At 42.8% G+C, this 22,918-nt stretch overlaps 1 protein-coding gene across 3 annotated transcripts; it reads right to left on the bottom strand.

The window, feature by feature from the left end:
* Positions 1-744: 744 nt before the first annotated feature.
* Ybx3 (Y-box binding protein 3) lies at positions 745-22,633 on the bottom strand. 3 transcript variants are annotated; one of them, XM_005003910.3, is made up of 10 exons: positions 22,219-22,632; positions 18,473-18,536; positions 17,383-17,416; positions 14,755-14,844; positions 12,358-12,480; positions 9,221-9,427; positions 5,150-5,247; positions 3,384-3,555; positions 2,622-2,721; positions 745-1,307 (listed from the first exon to the last, which is right to left on the bottom strand). In XM_005003910.3, the coding sequence occupies exons 1-9, from the start codon at positions 22,457-22,459 to the stop codon at positions 2,656-2,658; spliced, it is 1,095 nt and encodes a 364-aa protein (XP_005003967.3). In that variant the 5' UTR covers positions 22,460-22,632; the 3' UTR covers positions 745-1,307; positions 2,622-2,655. The 3 variants fall into 3 exon arrangements, with proteins under 3 accessions (XP_005003967.3, XP_063094259.1, XP_063094258.1); XM_063238189.1 differs by lacking the exon at positions 9,221-9,427; XM_063238188.1 differs by lacking the exon at positions 745-1,307 and having other exon boundaries at positions 2,620-2,721; positions 22,219-22,633.
* Positions 22,634-22,918: the final 285 nt, after the last annotated feature.

Raw genomic sequence — 22,918 nt, 5'->3', positions numbered from 1 at the left:
ACTTTAAACAAATAATTGGGACAGTACAGCCAGTCCAAGAAGCAACCAAGATAATGCAGTGTTTTAATGTAAGGGCGCAGTCTCCAGTGGTAGAATTCCTAACTCTTTTTTGAAAGACACAGAGCTTGCCCCTCTATTTCAGCAGATTTTGAATCTGCAGTTTTAATCAACTGCAGATCAAAAATATTTGGTAACAAACACATTTATTTTAGGCAGTATCGCCACATCAATAAAACAGTGTGGTTGCTATTGATCTAACATTTATAGTGTCTGAGGTATCATATGTAATCTAGAAATGACAAAGTCTATGGTGGATGTGCATGTGCTAGAGGCAGTAACAATACCATTTTACATGAGGGGATTGACGGGCCACAAGGGTGGTCCCAAAACTTATTCCCAGTGAAGATCTAGGGACAACTCTGTAGACACACAGCAAGTAGAATGATATCCCAAACCTCAGACTGGTAAGTTCACAATGGTAAAGCTATTAACTTCTCCATTAGTCTCACAAAAATTATAGGCAAACTAAAGCTTTTAACCTGAAAACAGATACAGTATATTGAACAAACCATGTCCACTACTCAACTTAGACATGAACTTATTAATTCCCAGCTGTACATTTCAAAATGAATCTGATTTTCTATGATCTCAAACTCACGACTAATTTTACTTTTAAAAGCACTAAACTTGCATGTTAAGAACTAATACATACGTTAACATAAGAAAATACATTCCAGGTACACGTTTTCCTTTAAAGGGTAAAAATTTTATTTCTGAGAAATTTACCGCACATTTTCAAAGAGAGTCATGAAAGAAAGCAAAAATGTTGTCCTCCCCCCATCCTAAAAATAAATAAGGGCAAACTTTTCTTTTTTTAAATCATGACACTTAGAAGTTTAGCACCAGCATCCAAAATGAACAAAAAAGGAAAAAAAGCATTTACTATATAACAATTTCAGACTTCTTTGGTTGGGGTTCTTCTCCCCATGTAGTATTACTATTTCTTTTTTCAATTATCAAAACAGTAAAAACCAGGAAAAAAATATAAACCTAGTAGTAGCTGAAACTGGGGAGGACGCTCTCCGTGTATCTCGTGCAGACATTCATTCTTTCCTGGGCTCGCAGCTGGCTGGAAATATTTGCTGACATCTTGCTGCAGTTGTTAGTTTCTCAAAGGATAGTGGTAAACATTCTAATGTCCAAATCTCAGTCTTCCACTTTATTGCTCAGATGTTTCTTTGGTGTTGGTAAGGTTGCGGGTGTACTTTTTGCTTTAGTTTTGAATGGTCTTCAATTCTTTAGGTCACCTGCAAAAATAAAAATCAAACTTATCAAGAGTGACAAAATGACAGACAAAAAATATTTTTCATATAATTCAAAACCAGTACATTGCCAGGCATGGTGGCACACACTGTAATCCCAGGATGCTGGAGGCTGAGGCAAGAGGGTCACTGAGTTTAAGGTCAGACTCACTTGGCTACATAGTTAGTTCATGGTTGGTTTGAACTGCATGGTGGGATCACTCTCAAAACAAAACCAAAAGTCAACTGTCCTATTACCTCATATCAATATTATCATTAGTCTCTTCCCAATATTAGACAAACTCTAAATAGTTAAAAAGAAAAAAAAGCTTTCTCTTTTTAGGGGAGACAAAGAGACTACATCAAAGTTAACATTAAGTTTCCTTCCACTTGAACCACTGATGGTACACGCAAGACCATTCCTGTCACATACAAATGGGACCAACCACCTTAATCTGTCTTTTTACTAATGAAATTAATTAAGCTGGGTGTGATAGTGCACGCCTGGAATCCCAACACTAGGGAGGCTGAGGCAGAAGATTGGCAGCCTGGACTACATGGTAAACTCACGGCCTGCCTGAACTAAGCAAAACTGTCCCAAAAACATAACTAAATAAATAAATTAAGTCAATAAAGGGACTGAATCTAGTTAGGTGTTTGAATTTGATTACTTCCAAATATTGTCATATCTATTAAAAATTATTACACTAATCAACAAATTTGTGAAGTCTTCTGTGCCTGTGGCATTTCATCATGGACTAAACAGTTTACCAATAATTAATTCTCTAAATTTAACATGGAAACCTTACAAGTATCCCCTTGCTGTATGTAACATCTATTCACAACAGCTCTACCACAGAAGTAGCTGTGTTAAAATTTGTTACGATATTTTTTAATAACACTTTAACTTCCAAACTTTAAATAACAGCTACCAAAGGATAAAGGGAGGAAAAGCAAATCTATTTTACAGCTAATTGTCTTCTGTTATGAAAAACAAGCCCATGTTAGCAACTTCAAAATTACCAAACTGGCCACTAGGGGCCACAGAAACATCAGTTTCCCAAAGTGGTAGTAACAGTTAAAAGCAGCCTAGAAGAGTTGATAGTCATCAACTCTGTCTTCATGTCTCCAAAATTTATCCAAATAAGGTCAATCCCAGGGTTACTGAAAACCCAAGAGTTGTTCCCTAGAAACCTGATGGAGACAAGGGGTTGGCACAGATGAATCACAGAGCGAGTTTAAACTAACGTGCACTGCTGCTGAGAAATCAGTGACATTTAAAGGAAGGGAGCAGCTCAGCCCTGGAGGTCAGGCTCTTACCCTGCTGGTGGTGAAGGTGCCCAGGGAGCCGGTGTCACTCAGCACTGCTCTGTTCGGCGGCCGGAGCAGGGTTCCCAGCTGGTGCTTCACCTGCCTTGGTCTACAAAGCACAAAACCAAAGCATAAGCCAGAAAGGAACCCACCCGGAGGACCAAGGCTGAGAGCTCTCAAAGGTGAACTTTCCTGCCTAGGAAGGAAAATCACCACGTAAAAAGTAGTAACTTTTATGTGTGTGAGTAAAAACGTTAGTCCACAGCAGAGAAGCTTCCAAATGGCCATTAAATATCCCAATTCTCCACAGTTTATAATATACTACTGCTTTTAGCCCACATTCACCAGCAGCTTCCTCTCCCGCTTCTCAGTGACAGCCCTAGACTCTTGGAACCTCTAATGGTGTAAGTGATCCTTTCAGAAAATGTTAGTTAGCTGAATTTAAATATTAGCCTAAGCTATGTTCAGGGCACACTTGTTATACATATGCCTTAAGCAAGCTACTATGTTAAAGCTAGGTTAGGGGCATACACATGTAATCTCTGCCTTCTGACAGGCTGGGGCAAGAGGATCAGAAGTCTGAGCTCAGCCAGGCCAACCTGGAGAGACCCCACAACGAAATTTAATTAAAAGGGTCAACAGATATAGCTCAGACAAAGGCTTGAGTTTAACCCTCGGTAATACACACATAAAAGCCTCTTAAGAATGCTAAAGTGTGATGTAATTAAAGTTGATCAGACAACATCCCTTCTTCTGATTGGTGAGCTTCACCTCTTTGCCATCTTGCGAGGGAGCATTAGGAGGACGGGTGCGACGCCGATAGTTGTAGGGACGCCGGTAGCCACGGCGAGGGGCTGGCTGGTTTGGACCATTGGCTGCTTGTTGGTTCTCTTTGTCCTCAGCCTCCCCAATAGGTGCCACAGGCCGTGGGCGAGGAGGCCCTCTAGAGCAGGAAACACAAAGCGAGAGAAGGCACACTGAGACCAGCACACCACCAACACAGGAATGCATGAGACGGGGGTTTATTGTTAAAATCAGCCTGTGTTGGCACATACCCGCAATCTCTGTCCCCAGGAGGCTGAGGCAAGACAAGAAAATATTCAAGGCTACACAGCGAGACTATGTAACAAGGCTAAGGTGATTAACCCCAGAGAGAAAAGCCGACATTACTTTATGCCAGAGCGTGTTTGCACATTAAGTATTTACTAGCAATGCTAATTCCCTGAGTTCCTTTACAGTGAGAAAACCAACAGGTGCAGAGGCGATAAGTATCTGGTTGAGCCATATGGAAGTGCTGTTTTTGTATGGCTTTAAAAAGGTCAAAGATAGCTTTCTCAACATCACAGGGCTAGGAGCTGACAGCACTGGGATTCACTTATGTTATTGTTTCCCACCTGCTGCAGTAAGATTTTCCCATAAGACTTCCTTTAATCTGCTTAGTAACTGTTCTAGTATGAGTCCTGGGAGGAAGGAGAATGTAGTCTGGTATGCATACTCTTCTAAGTGAAGCCATGTTGACAAATTTCAAGGTACAGGCTCAGGCTGCGCATGCCTAAACAAAAATCCAAAATGCTCCCAAGTCACCGTAACAGTTTCGCCCTTTGAGGCATTTCAGATTCTGGAATTTTGCACTAAGGATGCTCATTATTAAAGCTCTGAAATAATGAAATCTGAACCATCTCTGGCAACAACAAGGATTTCAGATAAAAGATATTCAACCTCTAGAGGAGAAAGGCAAAAAAGACAGCCTGACTTGTAACAAGCTGTGAAAGGATCTTATAGAGTCCAGTTCAGTTTTTGCAGGAGATAAAGCACAAGAGAAATAAACCACTCCATTTATGCCAATACTAACAGTGGTATAACAACTGATATTTACTGAAGGCACCATACTAATTTTCTCAGATACACTGGTACATTTATCTTATTACCCACCATAGAGCCCTTATTTTGGACAGTGTCTTGGTATGTAGTAAGGCTGGTCTTGAAGTCTATGTACCTTAGGTTGACCCTGAATTCGTGGCAATTCTAATGCCTCTGTCTCCCAGTATGGGATTACAGGCATGTGCCACCGCACCCCACTATGATTTCTTAATGTTCAATTTATAGACCTGGATACCACAGCAGAGTTCAGAAATCTACTGCTACTAAATTTCAGGGTAAAATTTAAAGAGAATATACTCCATAGCATGATTTAACTCCTACACTAGGCTACCTCAGTTAGAACAGCAAACCAAATATCCTGAAACACAAATTATTTGAATTATCCCACCAATTACTTTCTGATTATTTCACTTAATAAAAACTAAGTGTTAAGCTATGTGAGGCTTTACAGCTGCTTGCAATCCCAGCACTCTGGGAGGCTAAGGCAGCAGGGTCACCACAAGTTCAGTGGCAGCCTGGGCTACAGTGAGTTCAAAGCCAGCCTGAACTACATGAGACCCTGTCTCAAAGCCTGCACATGTGGTCAAAAAAGCCACATCTTTTAACCATTACTAGAAGTGCCCTTAAGGAGCCATCACTTGTGCAGTGGCCCATACCTGCGGTATCGTGGGCGGTAAGTTGGGTTCCGATGGACCGGGCCCTGAAGCTGAGCTCCCTCGGGGACTCCATCCTTTATCTCTCCAATCTCACCAGCCTAGAGAGGGAAGGAGAGCTGGAAATGAGTGATGTGGCACAGGATATAGGAATTTAAGAGCACACAGAATTATTTTTCAGAACTATAAACTATTTCATTACAAAACCAGGCGCCTCAGCTACAATGATGAACTACTTACCTGACTGACTAAATCTCTGTGAATGAAAGAAAAGAAAAACTCAGTCCTACTAGAATAGTGTACCACTTTATCCCAGAACATCCAATGTCACTAATTCAGCTTTTGTTTTGTTTTCCTGAGATAGGATTCTACTATATATTTCAGGCTGGCCTTGAACTCACTAATGTAGTCCAGGCTGGCCTCAAACTCATAGCAATCCTCCTGCCTCAGCCTTCCAAGCGCTGGAATTACATGTGTCACCATACCCAGAGACATTTTAAAATCTGACAAGTGCAATTTACAGGAAATGCAATAATATTCCATATATTGGAAAACGAGATTTTCATAATTCTTTTAAACTCAAACCTGTAACTCTACAAACTAGTGTCTCCTCAATCCCACTAAGGGTTTCTATAAAGGTTCACCAAAACCTTAACCATGGTTTGCAGGTAGAGCTCAGTGTTATAAATGACTGCTCAGCATGTGCAAGGCCCTCAAAATCCAACAAGGAAAGAAAAAGAATAAAGAAACACAAAACACATCCTTGTCTTTCGGCTCTTTCTTTCAGTTTTTTTCATCTGTTCATGTTAAGTATAGTGTTTTTAAAAATCCTAGTGATTAACACATTTACTTTAATCTGGGAGAATTAAAAGTAATTTATTGAACATCTTCAGGAAGAAGACAAACTAAAAACAAACCTATCTAAAAACCACCAATAACCTGGATCTTAAGCACAATTCAACTTTCTCTTTTAAAACTGGCCCTCCTGTTTTGGGTCACATTTCTCTAGGAAAAAAGAAGCAAGCAGATGGGAATCTCCACTGAGCCACCTTTATGCCTAACCAAGTGGCCTGCATTTTTTATTCTCTCCTCTCTACCATGCTAGGTAAGTGGTTTATGCCTACACCCCAGACCAAGCCCTCTACTCTCACTGGCTTCTCCTTCACATACATTATTTCTTCCTTCTTTACTTCATTTCCATGAAGGTGTAACCAGCACGCTGAAATAGCACCCGTCTCATTTTGTAATTTCAAAATATACACAAACTTAAGGCAAGTTCAAGGACAGGACCTCATCCTCAGACCCCATCTAAGTAATTTTTACAGCTAAAAGGTCCATTAGAATCACGCAATGCATTTATTTGAACTTTTTTGACTGGAAGCTTGCAATAATCTTTACTTGGCACACATGACATCTGCACTTTGAAAAAATTACCATATGGTTGCTCCATAAAATATCCCACAATTTGGGGCACTTGGTGCTTCCTAAGATTTAGTTCATGCATCTTTATGGGAAATCGTCTAAGTTACACTGCACCTCACACACTGTCTCTGATTAGGTGGCACACGGCTTCAATCCTTGACCACAACTCAGGAGTGCTGCTCCTCTCTGCTAGGCAGTGAAGTAGTGTTCCCCAACTCCTCTTCCCTGTTTGTAACTAAGATTTTGTAAGGCACTACATACCTTCAAAGTCTGTGAATATTGTGTTACTTAAGTTTTCAGTATGTACATTTATTCTTTTATTTATATCTGCATGGACTCATAGTTTTCTGTTTTCTTCAATGAGTTAGAGTCTGTTCCATCACTACTGGCCAAGGGAAACCCCCTCATGCTGGCTCCTGCCCTCTTGCTGTGTCCCCAACACTGAGTAACTTCCTTGCTTTCTGGCACAAGATGTGCTTGGCTCACACTGTATTTTCTCTGCCCCAGTCCTAAAATGGGCCATTTTTCCAAAGCCATTACATTATAGAAAATGATCGCAGTGGCATGTATGCTCAATGCTAGTGAGGAGTCTCTGCTTTGGGGCCCTCTCTGTTGACAAGTACCAAGGAGCCGGGCACAGTGGCACAGACATGTAATCTTAGCACTCAGGAGACTGAGGCAAGAGGATTGCTGTGAGTAGACAATGTAGCCTGAGGTACATAAGCCAGTTCAAAACCAGCCTGCACTGCACAGCAAGATTCTGACCAAACAAACAAAACAACCAACCAAACAAAAGAAAGACATGAACCTACACACACAGCTACAGAGGGGAGCGTACACATATGCATCTGTATCTGCATATACAAGGGTGTGTGTATGCAAATTCACCTGCCCACCATGAACTACCACATCTAACACCTTCAGAAGTTTTTAACTGTGAGATCGGGGGTGAGGGAGTCTGAGGGAAACACTATCATAAAAAGCAATCAAATCCAAAGACCTCATCCTGATCTCACGTTTTCTTCCTGTAATGATTCCATTTCTCTCAACTTCTTCAGAGAATCCCCACTAAAGAAAAACACTCCTATCATTGGTACCACCAGAAAAATTTTTCTCAAAGGGGCATCTCATTTCTCTTCCCACTCACTCATTTCAATCAAATGCTGTCATTTATGTTTAAGCATTTCCCAAATGTGACCACTCACTGCTACTCCAATGCTAGCCCTGACCACTGTCCCCTGGGAAACCAGTAGTTCTTACAATGCTGTACTCAACCTTAAAGCAGCCTCATTACAGGAAAAAGGCTTTTCAAAATTTTCTTTTCTTTGCTGTTGATCTGGCCTATGGAGATTTCTAAATCTCTCCACACTCAAACATGACAGCATGGATTAGAAAGCTTCTGAGGGAAAATTTAAGACTTGGGCGTGCTGTTACTTCCAATGCAGAATGAGTAAGAACACTGGCCTGCATTCAAGAAAACTACATGCAGCTAGCGTGTGAGAACAGGAACCTATTTTCAAGTGACTATAACCTAGCATCCATGAATGACATCCTACAAGGCACTGAACCTTCAATTTGTAAAGGGAAACACATAGGAAAGAATCACCATGCTTTCAGAAAATACAGTACAGTACATATGCTAAATAAAAAGCCTGTGTATCTCAGGAAAGCACTACTAAGCCACTAAAAGTAACCCTGGATCACAACAATCTCACTTGAATTTCCTCTCCCCACTTCCTAGAACCCCAAGCGCTGCCCTAAAGAAACCCCCGTCTCATGCACCCCAGGATCTACATACATGTGAGTCTGGCCATTATTTTTAGCACATTTGTCAGGGGCAGCTGTTGAAGAGTAGAAGGGAAAAAAATCAAGTGATGCAGAAAGAACATGTATGCAGGATGGGATAGAAGTTTAGCAAACAGCCTAAACAGAATACTGAGAGCACTTTAAGGGGGCTCAAGGATATGAATGGGGAAACACTGCAGCTAGTAGTGGGAAAGAGAGAGATAGAGAATACATTCCTCCTTTTCCGACTGCAAAGTTGGTGAGGCTTATTAACAAATTTTACAATAACTCTGCTAATATTCTGCAGTAAAGGAAAAGAAATTAAGAAGCCAACAATGTCCATTTTATGTTAGTTTCTTTAAAGATCAGCACCATCTCATCGAAATGCGTAACTTTTATAAATGTTTTGTGTACTGCACTCATGGCACGGTAGATTTAACAGCCATAAAACCTTTATGTGGCCATTTAATGCCCCAGTTTTCAAGATACACAAATTAATCTCTGGAAGCTTTTGTTGTCTCAAAACCTCAGGAATCCTAAGTAGCAGACAAGATTCAAAGCCAGCCCTGTGACTTGCGACTGAGCTCTTACACAAGCCACCGAGCTCACCATTTCCTCAGTCCTCTGCAAGCCGGAAACCCCCCAGAAACACCCCCTGCCCACCAGGACAGCCTGCCCCAGGCCTGGCTCCTGTGGCTGTGCTTCCATGAGTGTTTCTAGAATGAGTGTTCTGGCGTAGCCTGGCCTGGGCTCCGCTTTGGTTTCTGGCAGCTGGTGTTGGAGGAAGAGGAGGAGCAGGAGAAGTGCAGGAGGCAGAGGAGGACGGCAGAGGGTGAGGGCCGCTCAGAAGTCCAGGCGCAAGGTTACCTGCGTTCTGCTGGCCTGGGGAAAGACCCGAGGGCGGCGGTCAAAGTTCTGTCCCACGTGGTACGGCGGGAAGCGCCGCTGCCGGAACTGAGGGTAAAACTGGGGGTGGCGCAGCTGGCTCCGGGCCCCCGAGAACTGCCTGTCAGCTGCGGGGGGCTCAAATCCTTCACTGCTGCCGCTCCCTTCCTCCTCCTCCTCCCCAGCGTACTAGCGAAGCAAAGAAACAGAGATTTAGAAGGAGTCCAGGCAGGGGAAGACACCAAACGAAGAACACCATTAGGCCGGATGAGGATCACCAAAAGAAAAAACTCCCAGAGCACAGATGCCCTTTGATAAACAGACAAAATGCATTTAACCCAGGTCCTCGTGTGAAAGATTCCTGGAATAAATGACATTGTGATTAAAGTAGATCTATGCAGATCAAACACCAAGCAGCAGAAAAGCAAAAGCCACCTATACCAAATGTAATAGTCATCACATTAGAACTGATGAGTCTCACTGCAGCAATCACCAAGAGGTGGACATCTGTGAGATTCAAAATACTGCTGAGCACCTTGGGGTGGAGCACCTAACACTTACGTCCACTAGGGAAGACTCGGGGCAACGCCCAAGAAAAATGTTTTGTGTTAACATATAAGACCTAAGCTTCTAGATTCCCATGATGATCCTGAGGTGCTGCTTGCCTGCTATGTCCTTTCTGGGGCTCTCAGCAGACTAAATTACACGTGGGTTTTAGAATCCAGGAGACAAAGAAATATGCAAAAGTACTAAGCAATATCACTTACCCAGGGTAAATAGCTTTTTTCTTAAATTTACATTGACATGAGTTATTTTAAATCAGATATATTTTACATTTCTTTTACTTTTATAGGATCCTCAATTATAGCTAAGCATAAAAATGCATCCAAAAACTTTTGAGAATCAATGATCTATATGGCATAACTCACCATAGCACTTTATTTCCTTAACGATTAATGTAGAGTTAGGATTAACCATTTTCTAAATGCAGATCTCATTAACAAAGAGAAATAATATAAAAAAACTTAAAATGAAACTACTTTAATCACGTATGACCAGGTTGTATTTTAATAAATTAAAACAAGCAAACTATCAAAGAATTTGTGATTTCATATTTTACTCCCTGAGGAATATAGCAAATCACCAGTTTTTATGGTAAGTAACTAGTTTTTAAAAATGACTGATATGTGCACATAACAACTCCTGGCGATAAATGTAAACATCTCAAGATGCAAATATGTACAAATAAAAATTTAAAATTAAAAAAAAAATTAAGGCAGACCCAATAGCATACACCTGTCACCCCAGTTACTGGAGAGGCTGAGGCAGGAGGATTGCAAGTTCAAGCCCTGCTTGGGTAACTTAGGGAGTCCCTGTCATAAAATAAGAAATTTAAGTAGCTCAGCAACAAGGCCTTGGGTTCACTTCCCAATACCACACACAGATACACACCCCTCAAAATAGTAAGTGTAAGACAGTATAAACTAAGTCATATCAATATCTTCTAAACTTTACACAGCCAAGTATTTCATTAAGAATTTTGCAAGACAATAATGATGACACCATAATTGCTGACCATATTCTTTTGATTCAACAAGCTGCTAGCACTTAAATATTACAACAGAGTATCTCTATTTACATACAACTTTAAGGGTTAAAAAAAAAAACCTGTAAATATCTTTTCCAAGTATTAACAGGAAAAGTCTTCAAGGAAAATTTTTTTGCCCGGCTGGGCCTGGCGGTGCACACCTAGAATCCCAGCACTGGGAAGCTGAGGCAGGAGGATCACTGTGAATTAGAGGCCAGCCTGGTTTACAAAGTGAGGTCAAGGTCAGCTTAAACTCCATGATAATACTCTGTCTCAAAAACACAAAATTTTATTCAAGCTTTTTCTATTCTTAATTCTAAATTGACCTCACAGACAAATTAATCACAGCTTGAGTTCTGTAAACTGAATGATCTTTAAAATCAATACTGATCTACTACATCCATACCCCTGCCTTCAATGAAGGCATGGAGATCATTCTCAATCTGCAGATATTTCATTGATATTTTATTTTTTAAAAATTTGCATAATAGGCAGCTACCATCCTATTGGTTTTTCTGTTTTTGTTATACTAGAGAATGAACCAGGGCATCACATTAAACTATTATATTATATCTAGCCCATTTTATTTTTTATTCTGGGACAAGGTCTCACTAAATTCCCCAGTCTGGGCTAGAGTTTATCATCTTCCTGCCTCAGCCTCCCAACTGCTAGGATTACAAATATGTGCTACTACACCCAGCTGGTAGCTACCACCCTGGATTCACAAAGTATCCTGAGTTTTATTACATGCTGTGATCCCTGATTCTAACTACATACATCAAAAATCTAGATAGTTTAATCCTCTTATTAATTCAAGTCTAACATGGTCTTCACAAGCAAACACTGAGTTCACTGGGTCTGTCTCAGGAATATTCCTTTAAGGTGAGCGGTTTAAGCAAAAGCTCTAGCCAGACAGGGTTTATAAATTTCTTCATCTGGATCGAGACCAATCTACAGGACTAAAAATCTAAGAATTACTGTTTCTTTACTTTCAAATAATAGGACAATGCATGCTATGCTAAATAAATCAAATAGCTACTTCATTGAGGTGAATTATTTAATCCTTCTGGGGCCAGCACTTAACCTACCACAATTCTCAAGCCATTCTCTTTTCTTTCTTGCCAACTGCTGTTTCTGAGGTCAACAGTACTCGTGCCAAGGGAGGAAACAGGTTGAATCCAGTGTGCCAGTGAGTGCCACAAGCAAAGTTCTGGCCAGATAAAGGAGCCAAACAAAAAAGACAGGCTATCTGCCAACCTTGGCAACACCTATCTTAATTAAGTCTCCTTATTACAAGATAAATGTCAGGAGCTTGCAGTCAGTGCCTCCTAACTGATGTAACTTCTGGCTGGCAACTTCAAGGAGACCAGTGGCTATGGATAATTTCTGAGCATTAAACATTTTCCTTTAAAAAAAAGGTAGTAATAATCACTTGTCCTATTCTCCAGTAGAGGGGGGAATTAACTGGACACTTCATTTGAGACATGGAAATATTGTCAGCTACTGTTTAGGAACAGAGGAGATGACATACATTGCGGGGAGGCCCACGGCGTCGGCCGTAGTAGCCACGCCGGTAACGGCGGCGGTCAGCAGCATAGCGGCTCCCTTCCACCGGGACACCGTCAGGGCCGGTCACGTTGGCTGCTTCAGCACCCTGAGAAAAGAAATCTTCAAATTAGCAAGAAGCCAAGCTCATTTTCCCAAAACCACAGCTCTAGACAGCCAGTGTCTCAGAATGGCAGTGCACAATAAGAATTCCTACCACGATCTCAGAATCAGACTCAAGTTTTACAAAGGGAATGGAGGCGCCTTGATGTTCTGATTGAAATGCATCCAGCTGGCTAAATTCTGCCTTCTGGTCTGGTTATGCCTCTTTAAACCTTCTATTTTCTTTCAAACAGACTTAAGGGTTCTTATTCTCATAGGGACACGTGTAAAATAACACGTCAGCCAGGTACTGTGGTGTAGCAGAGGATTATGCAAGTTTAGAAGGCCAGCCTGGGCTACGGCAGTGAGTTCAAGGGCAGTCTGAGTTATAAAATGACTCTAAAGAATAAAAATAAAATAATGCTTCAAAAACCTAAGAATAGCCAGACGTGGTGGTGCACACCTGTAATTTCACCACCTAGGAGGCTGAGACGGGAGGAAGATCACTGAGTTTGAGGCCAGCCTGGGCTGCAAAGCAAGATCTTGTCTCAAAAAAAAATACCCCAATATCTAAGAACAAACTGGAACAAAGGAGATTCAAGAGGGTCAATCTGTGGGCTGGGGATTTAGCTCAGTGGCATAAGTGCCTGCCTTCAAGCAGGCAGTCGTGAGTTCAATCCCCGGTACTGATTAAAAAAAATGAAAAAAAAAAAAAAGAGTCAATTTGTAAAACCTCAGGTTCTGAACATAACAAAAATGCAAAAGGTGAATGGCCTCTCAGAGGTCATTACTGACCCACATTTTGCTGTGATGTGCACCTTCACAAGGTTTGGACAGAGCCTGGGGTTACACTGGTAAAGACGATCACTTATGTGTCAGATGAAACTATGTGTGTGTGGTTTTGTTTTGTTTTCTTAAACAGAACAGTTTGAGGGGTGAGAGGGCAAGGGAAAAGCAAGGACTGAGGTATGTTGTATGCACCTATGAATATGCATATGAATAGGGAACTCAAAATCCTATGTATCTAATATGCATTAATAAAAAAAAATAACACACACACAAAAATAAGAGCTGTTAAAAACAGACACTGGCTTAGCAACTCAATGAGAGCCTGCTTCAAAGTAAGAAAATACTAAGGACATATCTTAGTGTAAATGCCCTGGGTTCAATTCCCACTACTATGCAGAGCAAAATAAGACTAGGGGATGGAGTTTGTGTGAAAAGTGGCAGTGTCAGAGAGTTAATCACTCAGCTTATGTAATTCAGCTGCCATGACTGTGGATCCTGGCAGTTACACCATATGCAGGTTTCTGGAGGATGGGAGGTTGTGGTGATAGCACCCCACTACGTAGTTCAGACTGGCTTTAAACTCTCAGTGATCCTCCTGCTGTGGTCTCCCCCAAGTGCTGGGGTCACAGGTGGGTAGACCACACCCACGCTGTATGTAGTTTCAATCTTAGTCTAAGTGGTTTCAATCTTAGTCTACATTGTTTTACTGATCCTGTAATAGACCACTGGGATCAGAACATAAGGCATTAATATTACATATTTAGATACATAATAGCATAAAACAATTCTGTAGACATTCTTCTAGGAGTCATCAGTTTTGAGTTGAACACTTAAACAAAACTCTCATATAGTCTTATCAAGATGACTTCAGCTTTTCTAAGCCCAAGTCCAACAGAGAAAGCAAGACTTCATTCAATATGAATATTCTTTTATTAAGAAAACATATTTTAGCTGTGTACTCTTGCTAAGCAGAAGTACTTACAAATTAGTCTGAAAACTTCAAAAAGTCTGTTCAAGCAGCTTTCTATCTATCTTTTTTTTTTTTGGAGACAGGGTCTCCGTGGGCAGTTTAGGTTGGACTTGACGTCACTATGTAGCCCAGGCTGGTCTGGACCTTGCAATGATCCTCCTGTCTCAGCCTTCCAAGTGCTGGGAATTCAGGCATGTGTCACTACTCAAGCTTTATCTATATTTAACACCTTCAGACAGTTCCCTTTAAATACCTGGTGCCCAAATAAAACTGATCATTTTAAATTTCGAGACATTAACATTCCCATAATGAAAGTTTAACATTTATTAAATGAAACACTGAGATGTCATACTTCACATATAAAAAATGTTTACAATCACATTAAAAAAAAAAAAAAAAAAGACACTTCTACCTAAAAGTGGCATCCTCCTACCACAGAAAGCTCTCTAGAGCAAAACTGAGGGCTGCTTCTCAGACACAAGCAGCATCTGCACACTTGGTTGCCAACCCACAATTTCTCACCTTCTCCCCTTCAACCACATCAAACTCCACTGTTTCTCCATCTCCCACGCTGCGCAGATACTTCCGGGGGTTATTCTTCTTGATGGCAGTCTGAAAAGAAAACACGATTCTATCTAAGCTATAGATTCCAGTACCGGCCAATGCTGAAATGATCTCACTGCTGTCAAGTGGACAAGTGTGAACCTGAAGAAACTGTTCCCCTATCATTACTTAAGTCAGCACCTTCCCACAAACCAATTAGCTCCCAAACAAAACAAAAAAAAACAAATAATGCTATACAATGACAGTCCATGTTACTTCTGGGTTTACTCAGCTCTTCAAGCTGCATCTTAACTGAGAAATACTTACTGCAAACTTGCTATATATCCCCCCTGATCACTTAGCTCATGATAGTGTATACTAAGCTTCAAAAATCCAGATTATAGCTCCATCAGCAAAGGACAGAAATGGCTTTGAGCTTTTACACCTAAAAACACCTACTTTCATGTACAAGAGAAACTGCTAACTTCAAAGTAATTTGTTGAGCTGGGCTTGGTGGCTAACACCTGTACCCCAAGTCTCAGGAGGCTGAGGCAGGAAGACTGCTGGGAGTTTGAGGTCAGCCTGAACTACATGGTGAGACACTGTTTCAAAGAAACAAAATAATTTGAAAATAGAACATGCATGGTGGATGATAAGAGACAAAAGAATTTAAAATAAAGCCAGGAGATCAAACAGCTCTGATAGGAGTAAGTGTGATGATCACAGGAATCAAAACATGTTAGTGCTGGGCGTGGTGGCACACACCTATAATCCCAGTTATTGGGAAAGCTGAAGTAAAAGGATCACAAGCTCAAGTCCAGGCTTGGCAATTTTGTGACACTATCTTAAAATAAAAAGGGCTGGGGATGCAAGTTAGTGTAGAGGGCTTGCCTAGCAAGTGTGAGCTCCTGAGTTCAACACTCAACACCTAAAAAATGAGAGAATCAATTTCCCCCCTGCCAACCCACCTTATAAAACATGGGGGGGGCGGAATGGTGATTTACATGAAGTCATAAGAGAACAGCCCTAAGGGGCAGATAAGGAGAGAAATCCATATCCCTGTGGTTTATCTGCATATTTTTTCAGCACACACTCATGTGCCAACTGCTAGGTTTTCTAATGCTACAGTAACTACATAATAACAATACATTAACAGATTAACAAAGATGCTATTGTGCACAGTAAATATCTGCTTTTGAAAAGACAGATCTCTTTTCTCCTCAAGGGAGAGAAAAATTCTGCAACCAATTTCCATTTCCTTGGCCGGCATCTCCTAATCACTTAAAGGGGCTCCAGTTTGTATGGAAGTAGGTCAACATTACTTTATAAAGTGATTAGACATGTGTAATCCAGCCTTCCCCTACCCCGAGTAGGAGGGAGAGAAAAATAAAAGAGTGAGCCAACAGGGCAGAGGCCTCGCCCTCCAAGGAAGAGGCAGCTTGGGACAGGATGTATGCGCCCGCAGTACAGCACGGACAGCCAGCCTCTCCAAACAGGCCCTCCCTGCCGCCCAGGTCCCTTTTTCCTGTTAGACTGGGCAGGCCTCAGCACACTGAGGTGACTCACTGCCCCAGCTCGTGGGCTGCAATCAGGTCAGACTCACAGGCTTGTAAGGTGGCCACCCCTGTGGAACTCCTCTACCTCCAGCAGGCTCTGGCCAAGGCCCTGGCCCTAGCCCTAGCAGCCTGCTCACCTCTGGAAGTCATGGGTAACACTCGGCTTTCAGTCTATGAAGATTTTAGAGCTCCCTGCCCCCCAATTAAAAGTCAAATGATCTGCATGCAGTAGAATTCTACATGTAGTAGAAATGCATCTGCTTGTCAAGTACAAACATAAAAGATAAAAACCACAAGCAGAGACAGCTTTTCTGATTTTTTTTTTTAAATCTCCAACTCCCAAAAGTGACCTCAACATAACACAAAACTGGATGGAAACCAGAACAGAAAACCACATGCCAGTTTTAACAGAGCCCTGCAGGCAAACTCACTGGCCTTAGTACCTGCTCCGTGAATTTCCTTGTGGTCATGCACTAAAAACACACCTATTTCAGGAAGCTCAGAAAAATCGCATGTACAGAAAGAATAGGAAAATAGATGTTAACTTCTCAACCTATTTTCAAAGCAAGCAATTCAGGTATATAATAAATAAAAGGCTAACCAGGTAAAGACATACATGGAGCAGAAATTCATCTTCTCAAGATCTTATTTTGACCAGGACAGGTGCTAAGCCATTCTCATTTTCACAGGAGGGAGGCTACCTCCAGGGCAGTGAACATTTTTCTCACCTCTGAGATACACACCCCTAAATGTCTGCCTCCCTATGCTGACCACTTCACAGGAAAGAACTTTTAACCAATGCCCACCCAGGAGAAAAGCCAGTTGCTACAGAGCAGCCCTGGGCTTGGAGAAAAGGATGCTAACAGGAAAATAAGATTTTCCCAAGGACTCAGAGGCTTTAAAAAGAAAACTGAACTGTTGGGGAGATGAAAGGAAAAACAAGAAGCCATCACAGAAAGTTTAAAATACAGCAATAATGAATGTGCATGTCTCACTTTGGGCCAAGGAACATCTCTCCCCATATAGCAAAATGTAACATTTGTCTTCTTACCTGATGTACAAATACATCTTCTTTGGTGTCATTTCTGTTGGGAGACACAAACAATTCACAGTTAGAGGTACTAAATAGCTACAGAAACCTAAAGGAACAGATGTGTTAGGAATTTAGTTTTCAAGAGCTAAAAATACCACATAAATTTGTGTTTAGCCTTTAAAACTCAATTTAGACATCTAGAATCCATGCTCATTAAAAACCTGTAACTCGACAAGATACCTACCTACCTTATCCTGTGTTACTCTGCTGCTTAAGATAGAAGTCAACATACAGAAACCTCCCTTTCTTCATGTGTCTTTCTAAATCACATGGCATGTAATCAGAGCCCCAGACTTTCCTCCCAGCAAAAGCAAAGCAAGACAGCTAAAAGGCAGGGCACAGCTGTGAACTAAGCTCTTCTTACACTGAAACCTAAAACAGCCAACCCTCCACCCCACCCTCCCAAAACAGACAAGGAACCAACTGGAAGCTGTGGAAGGAGGGGACACAGAGAAAGTGGTATCATCCTGAGAAAACACCCTTCCTCTCCCTAGAGTATGCAACTGCCCCTGTTCCTCCACAGGAAGGAGCTACTACCAGTTTGGAGAAAGGAGTGACTTCCTCCCAGGACTTGGGCCTGACCAGGTCCACAGATCCAGCTCCATCACTCAGTGTGAGCTCAGGAAAGTTGCTTAACCAGTGTGAGACTTCATTTCTTCTTCTGTGAAGTTAAGGATACTGATTCATTTATCCCAAGGCTCTTCCTGTTTCTGATTTTATCTTTACTATTTATTTATTTTTGGTACCACGAATCGAACTCAGGGCCTCACATGTACCAGGCAGGCACTGTGCTGCTGAGCTATTTTTCCCTGGCCCTCTTATTTTTAGCTACCCTCTTCTTTCTTTTCATGATAAGATTTACAAAATTGGCCTCTTTATTAAGAGTTCTAGAAATGTATTTTGATTAATATTTAATAGCTACTAGCTTAGATATTTACAGTGCTTAGAAATCTTCAAACTCACATAATCCAGTAATAAAGTATGGCAAGGGATTTATTATAACTGCTAGTGTCACAAGCATAAATTTAAAACACAGACATACACGTACCGATTTATAAATCCATATCCATTTCTGACGTTGAACCATTTAACAGTGCCAAGGACTTTGGTGGCTGAAATAGGATTAAGCAGACAAATTAGTCTCTTGACCTACAAAGAGATAAAGCCCATACCACTAAGGTCTTGATAACTTACAAAAGCTAAAAACCTACCGGAACCATTAATAGCTTCATTTCAAAATAAATTAGGAAAGGAAAATGGAGCAAGTGAAGATATAAAGAGACTCAGCAGAAGAGTATACCTTTCTTTTCTGTGAAATTTTTCATTAAAACTATAAACTGAGTTTATAACTGAGAAACACTAGAAGAAAAGGTGCTGGTTAAAGATTCATGTTTCAACAAGGAATGGTACTGCTTGCCTATTATCCCAGCTCTCAGAGGCTGAGGCAGGAGGATCACCATGAGTTTGAGGCCAGTGTAAGGTATATAAGCAAGTTAAGACCAGTCTGTACTACATAGAAGTTCTGTCTCAAAAAGGGGGAGGGGGAGGGAGCCAGGATTCACCTTTCCCATATTAACCCAGAAAACCTTTCTAACTGCACAGAAAGTTTAGGTAAATCAACAACTGTTCCCACATCGTTTTCATACTGCACTATTATGCACTTTAACAAGCAGCAAAATAACTGCTTGTTAATTGCAAATCTGGGGTACCTACCACGAGTCAAAAGTACTAACGAACCTGATACCATCTCAGCTAGTTTGGCATCCACCATCCTGAGACAGGACATCACAGACCTTTGCAAACCACAGGGATGACTCTGGGCCTGATTCATGGTTGACCTTGCCCTCTTCAGTTTGTGGGGGCCCAAATTTGGCATCTTCTAGGAAAACCCCTCTTTAAGTTGATCATTATTTGTCATCAGTAGGACCATTTTACTACTCTGCCCAAGTTTTAGCAGAATTTCTAAATAAGTTGTAACTTCATAAAACGAACTTTGTAGACACATACTGAACTATTTTAAACATAATCCTTGGCACCAATTGCCAGTATCAACTTAGTACCACTAAGGAACTGCCTACGTCTAAATTCAGAAAAATGTATAATGCAATTATCCAACTCAGTGAAACTGTAAATCCAACAGATTACATTTATTAAAAGCTTAGTAGAGAATGGAAGTAATAATTAACAGTAACCTATACTGCCTATGTAATACAAAGTTTATAATAATTTCCAAAGAAGAACAATAAGGCTTCAGTTTTTAAATTCAAAGCTAAAATAGCGATTAGAACGTGCTCTGACGTGAGCAGGTTTAGAGTTTGGCTAAACTGATGTGCTTGGGCAAGTCTTTCTTTAGCTTTCTCTGTAGGAGGAAAAAACCCTGTATGTCTCCAAAGTCTTTCAGCCCAGATTAACTATGCATCCTCTAATCCTAACCCAAAGAGAATATCTGCAATGGAAAGACCAAACCACCAGAATCTTTAGTTTTGAGCCCATTCTAAAGAAAAAGTCTGAGATGTTTCAGATGTAAATTTACAAAAAGATGTAAATGTACAAGGAGGCCAATTTTTGATAAATTATGTCAGTTCTACATGATTTTTGTGCTTTTATTTGCCAAAAACGAATGATGTAAGAATAAAAGCATAGGAATTGTTTTTTTTTTTAAATGTCTAGCACAGTTGAAATAACCTTTAGAAAGGCAACATTAACTGGAGGTAAAAGAAGTGATTTTCAAGTCTATGGTCCAGGCTGTGGTCCAAGCTGTTTTTATTCCCCATTCTGGTTTTTACCACAGTATTATTTCCAAAGACTTCATAGATAAACAAATTCATTCACATTTTTGTTTTAAGACCTAACCCTACTTCACAGCACTAAGGGGTGGGGAGGGGGATTATAAAAATCTTGTGGCTTTCAATGTCCATTAGAAGTCTTGTTTCACTCATGTAAACTACTTTCCCTGCACCATGTGATGTAAATTCAAGACCTATTTCCAAAAACTAGAATGAGAGAATCCAAGAGCAGTATCCATTTCAGTCCACACTGCGTCTAGCACATTTTAAGCATTCATGTGTTTGCTTGGCAAAAGACAGGAGATGGCAGAACACACTGGCCAGAGACAGCATTGCACTGTCAAGTAGAAGGCTGATCTTCATTTTAACAGACCAAACTTAAAATTGGAAAGATGAAAGGCTCATCGAGGGCTCTGGGACATACAGAATAGCAGTTGCTGACCTAATAAAACAAACTTCATTTATCTGCTTATCTTTGAAGATAAAATCTACTTTCTCTGTCTCCAGGATCAAGTGAAAACCTGCAAAAATTCCTCTATTTAAGGCTGGGCGTGGTGGCACACACCTATAATCCCCAGCTCTCTGGAAGACTCAGATAGCAGACATAAAAGTGTGAGCCCAATCAGCAATTTAAGAGACCCCCATCTCACTGATACACAAACAAAAAAGCAAAAAGGTTTGTCTGGGGGTAAAACTCAGAAGGCCTTGGGTTGGATCTCCCTGTACCACCAAAATACTAAGTTACTAAGAATGCACCTTAACAGTGTTTGGGATAACAACACAAGCTTGTCTCATCTTACATGGAAGGGTTCCAAGAAACTCCTGGTGAAAACAATATCTCAATACAACATTCTCCACATTGAAGCAACTTGCAGTCCAACAATGTTACACTCAACATGACTGGCAGGAACTGAAGAAACAAAGCAGGTCTCTCAAGGTGGGCCATACTGAATCACTTTACATTATTCCTTCAACTTCACAGCTAGTGGGGGTGGGGTGGGAGAGAAGTCTTGGGGGAAACCAAACATGCCTCACCCAAAACAAGCGAAAATTCCTCTTCCTGTTGAGCATCCCACACCATCTGTTCATTTTCCTGTTTCCAGGAGTCCAGGATGATGCATACACCCTTCAGGGGGGGCCCTCACCACCCACTTGCTTCGCTGGCCTGTTTGAGGCCTCCCAGGGCGTTACTGAAGATGAGGACACTAAAAAAACGTATGGCAAAACCAACAACTGCCACAGAGACCCTTTCTAATCCTCCTCCAATCTGAATTTCTCATCCTCCAGCTTCCCATCTTGGATGACAAGTCCCAAGGTAACCATGTTTTGTGCAAACGTCATCCCCACTTCCCACCAAGTTTGTTCAGCTGCCATACCACGTGCGTTCCCACAGTACAGGAAGAAGAGCCCGCGCCGCGATTGGTGGACGCGGGCGGCTCCCTGCCCCGGGGGCAGCGAGGGAGGGCGCGAGGCTGAGCCCCGGGATCCTCGGCACGGATTGCAACATCGCCGCGCCGGCATGTGGCCGGAGCATGGCGCCTTCCCAAGCCCATGTGGGAAGGGCGTCGGGGACAGACACCTGAGCCTCGCCTGTGAAAGTCCTTCCCCCCAACCCTCCCGGTCTCCTCCAGCTCCTTCTCCTTCCCCAAGAGAAAAACTCTGTTTCCCCTGATTGCCAGCGACAACTCCAAAGTCCCGAGCCCACGTGTCTGTTCCTCCCCTACACACGCTTCTGCCTCGCGTGCCACATCGCCTCTCCTTTCGTCTTCGGACCTAAGCACTCTCCACCCAGTGCTTGTCTGGGTGACAAAGTGGAGACCCAGTCCAGCTCGCCGATCGGAGACCAGAAGTGGCGCGCACCCGGCGCAAGGCGCACAGCGCGGTGCGCTCCCCCGGGAGGGACCCACGGCGGGCAGCGCGGCAGCTGCCCAGAGCTCCGGGAGCCCCTACTCCGTCACAGCCCGGCCCGGCACTTAGCAGCAGCCCTCGGTCTCCCGGCCCGACTCACCGAGAACTTTTTTCTCCGCGTCTTCGCCGCTGGCAGGGGCCGAAGAGGCGGGGGCCGCGGTGCCGGCGGCTGCGGGGGCCGCGTCCCCACTCGGGGTCCCCGCGACTTGGGCGGCGGGCGCCGGGGCCGCGGGGGCCTGGGTTGCGCCGCCGGGCGCCGAGCCTGGGGGCGCGGGCGCCTGGGGGCCCTGCGGGAGGGTGGTGGTGCTGGTGGTGCCGGTGGTCTCGCCCGCCTCGCTCATGCCGCCCGCTCTTCTCGGGCACCTCGGTGGCGGTTGGCGTGCGGTGGCGGTCGCTCGGGAGGCCGGTGTGGGGCTCGCGGCGCGGGCGGCGGCCGGGGTGGCGGCGTCTCGCGGCTGGGGGAGGCTCGAGCTCCGGCTGCGCGCGCTCGGCTCCGGCGCGATCTTACTGCCCCGAAAATGGCCCCGCGCAAGTTTTTCTAGGCGGTCGGGGAGGGAAGGGCGGGCGAGGGAAGAGGGTGGGGAAACTTGGCTTCAAATGGGGCAGCGCTTTCATTAGCATTTAAAGGCGCCCGGTGCTCTTTCCAGCTCACCGCTCAGCCCGGTGCTGTGGCACTGAGGAAAGCAAGGGTGCATGAGGAGTTGGGGTTCCAGCCCGGAGCTCCCCGAGCAACCTACGTTGCCGTCCCTTTGTCGGAGCTGGGCTGAGGGCCTCGCCTTCCCACAAACACTCTACACCTG

Source organism: Cavia porcellus, unplaced genomic scaffold (assembly GCF_034190915.1).
Source record: "Cavia porcellus strain 051 isolate PalLab524CR breed Dunkin Hartley unplaced genomic scaffold, mCavPor4.1 scaffold_27, whole genome shotgun sequence".
NCBI classification, from domain to species: Eukaryota; Metazoa; Chordata; class Mammalia; order Rodentia; family Caviidae; genus Cavia; species Cavia porcellus.
The sequence above is the reverse complement of the archived record's forward strand: the minus strand, read 5'-3'. Positions and strand labels throughout refer to the sequence as shown.

Excerpts from the sequence above, each read along its gene's own strand:
- Ybx3 (XM_063238188.1), bottom strand. The coding sequence starts at position 22,459 with ATGAGCGAGGCGGGCGAGACCACCGGCACCACCAGCACCACCACCCTC. Across the intron at positions 3,556-5,149 it reads TACCGCCCACGATACCGCAG|AGGGCCTCCTCGCCCACGGC; the intron begins GTATGGGCCACT and ends TTCCTGCTCTAG. Across the intron at positions 2,722-3,383 it reads CCTCGCAAGATGGCAAAGAG|ACCAAGGCAGGTGAAGCACC; the intron begins GTGAAGCTCACC and ends TGTGCTTTGTAG.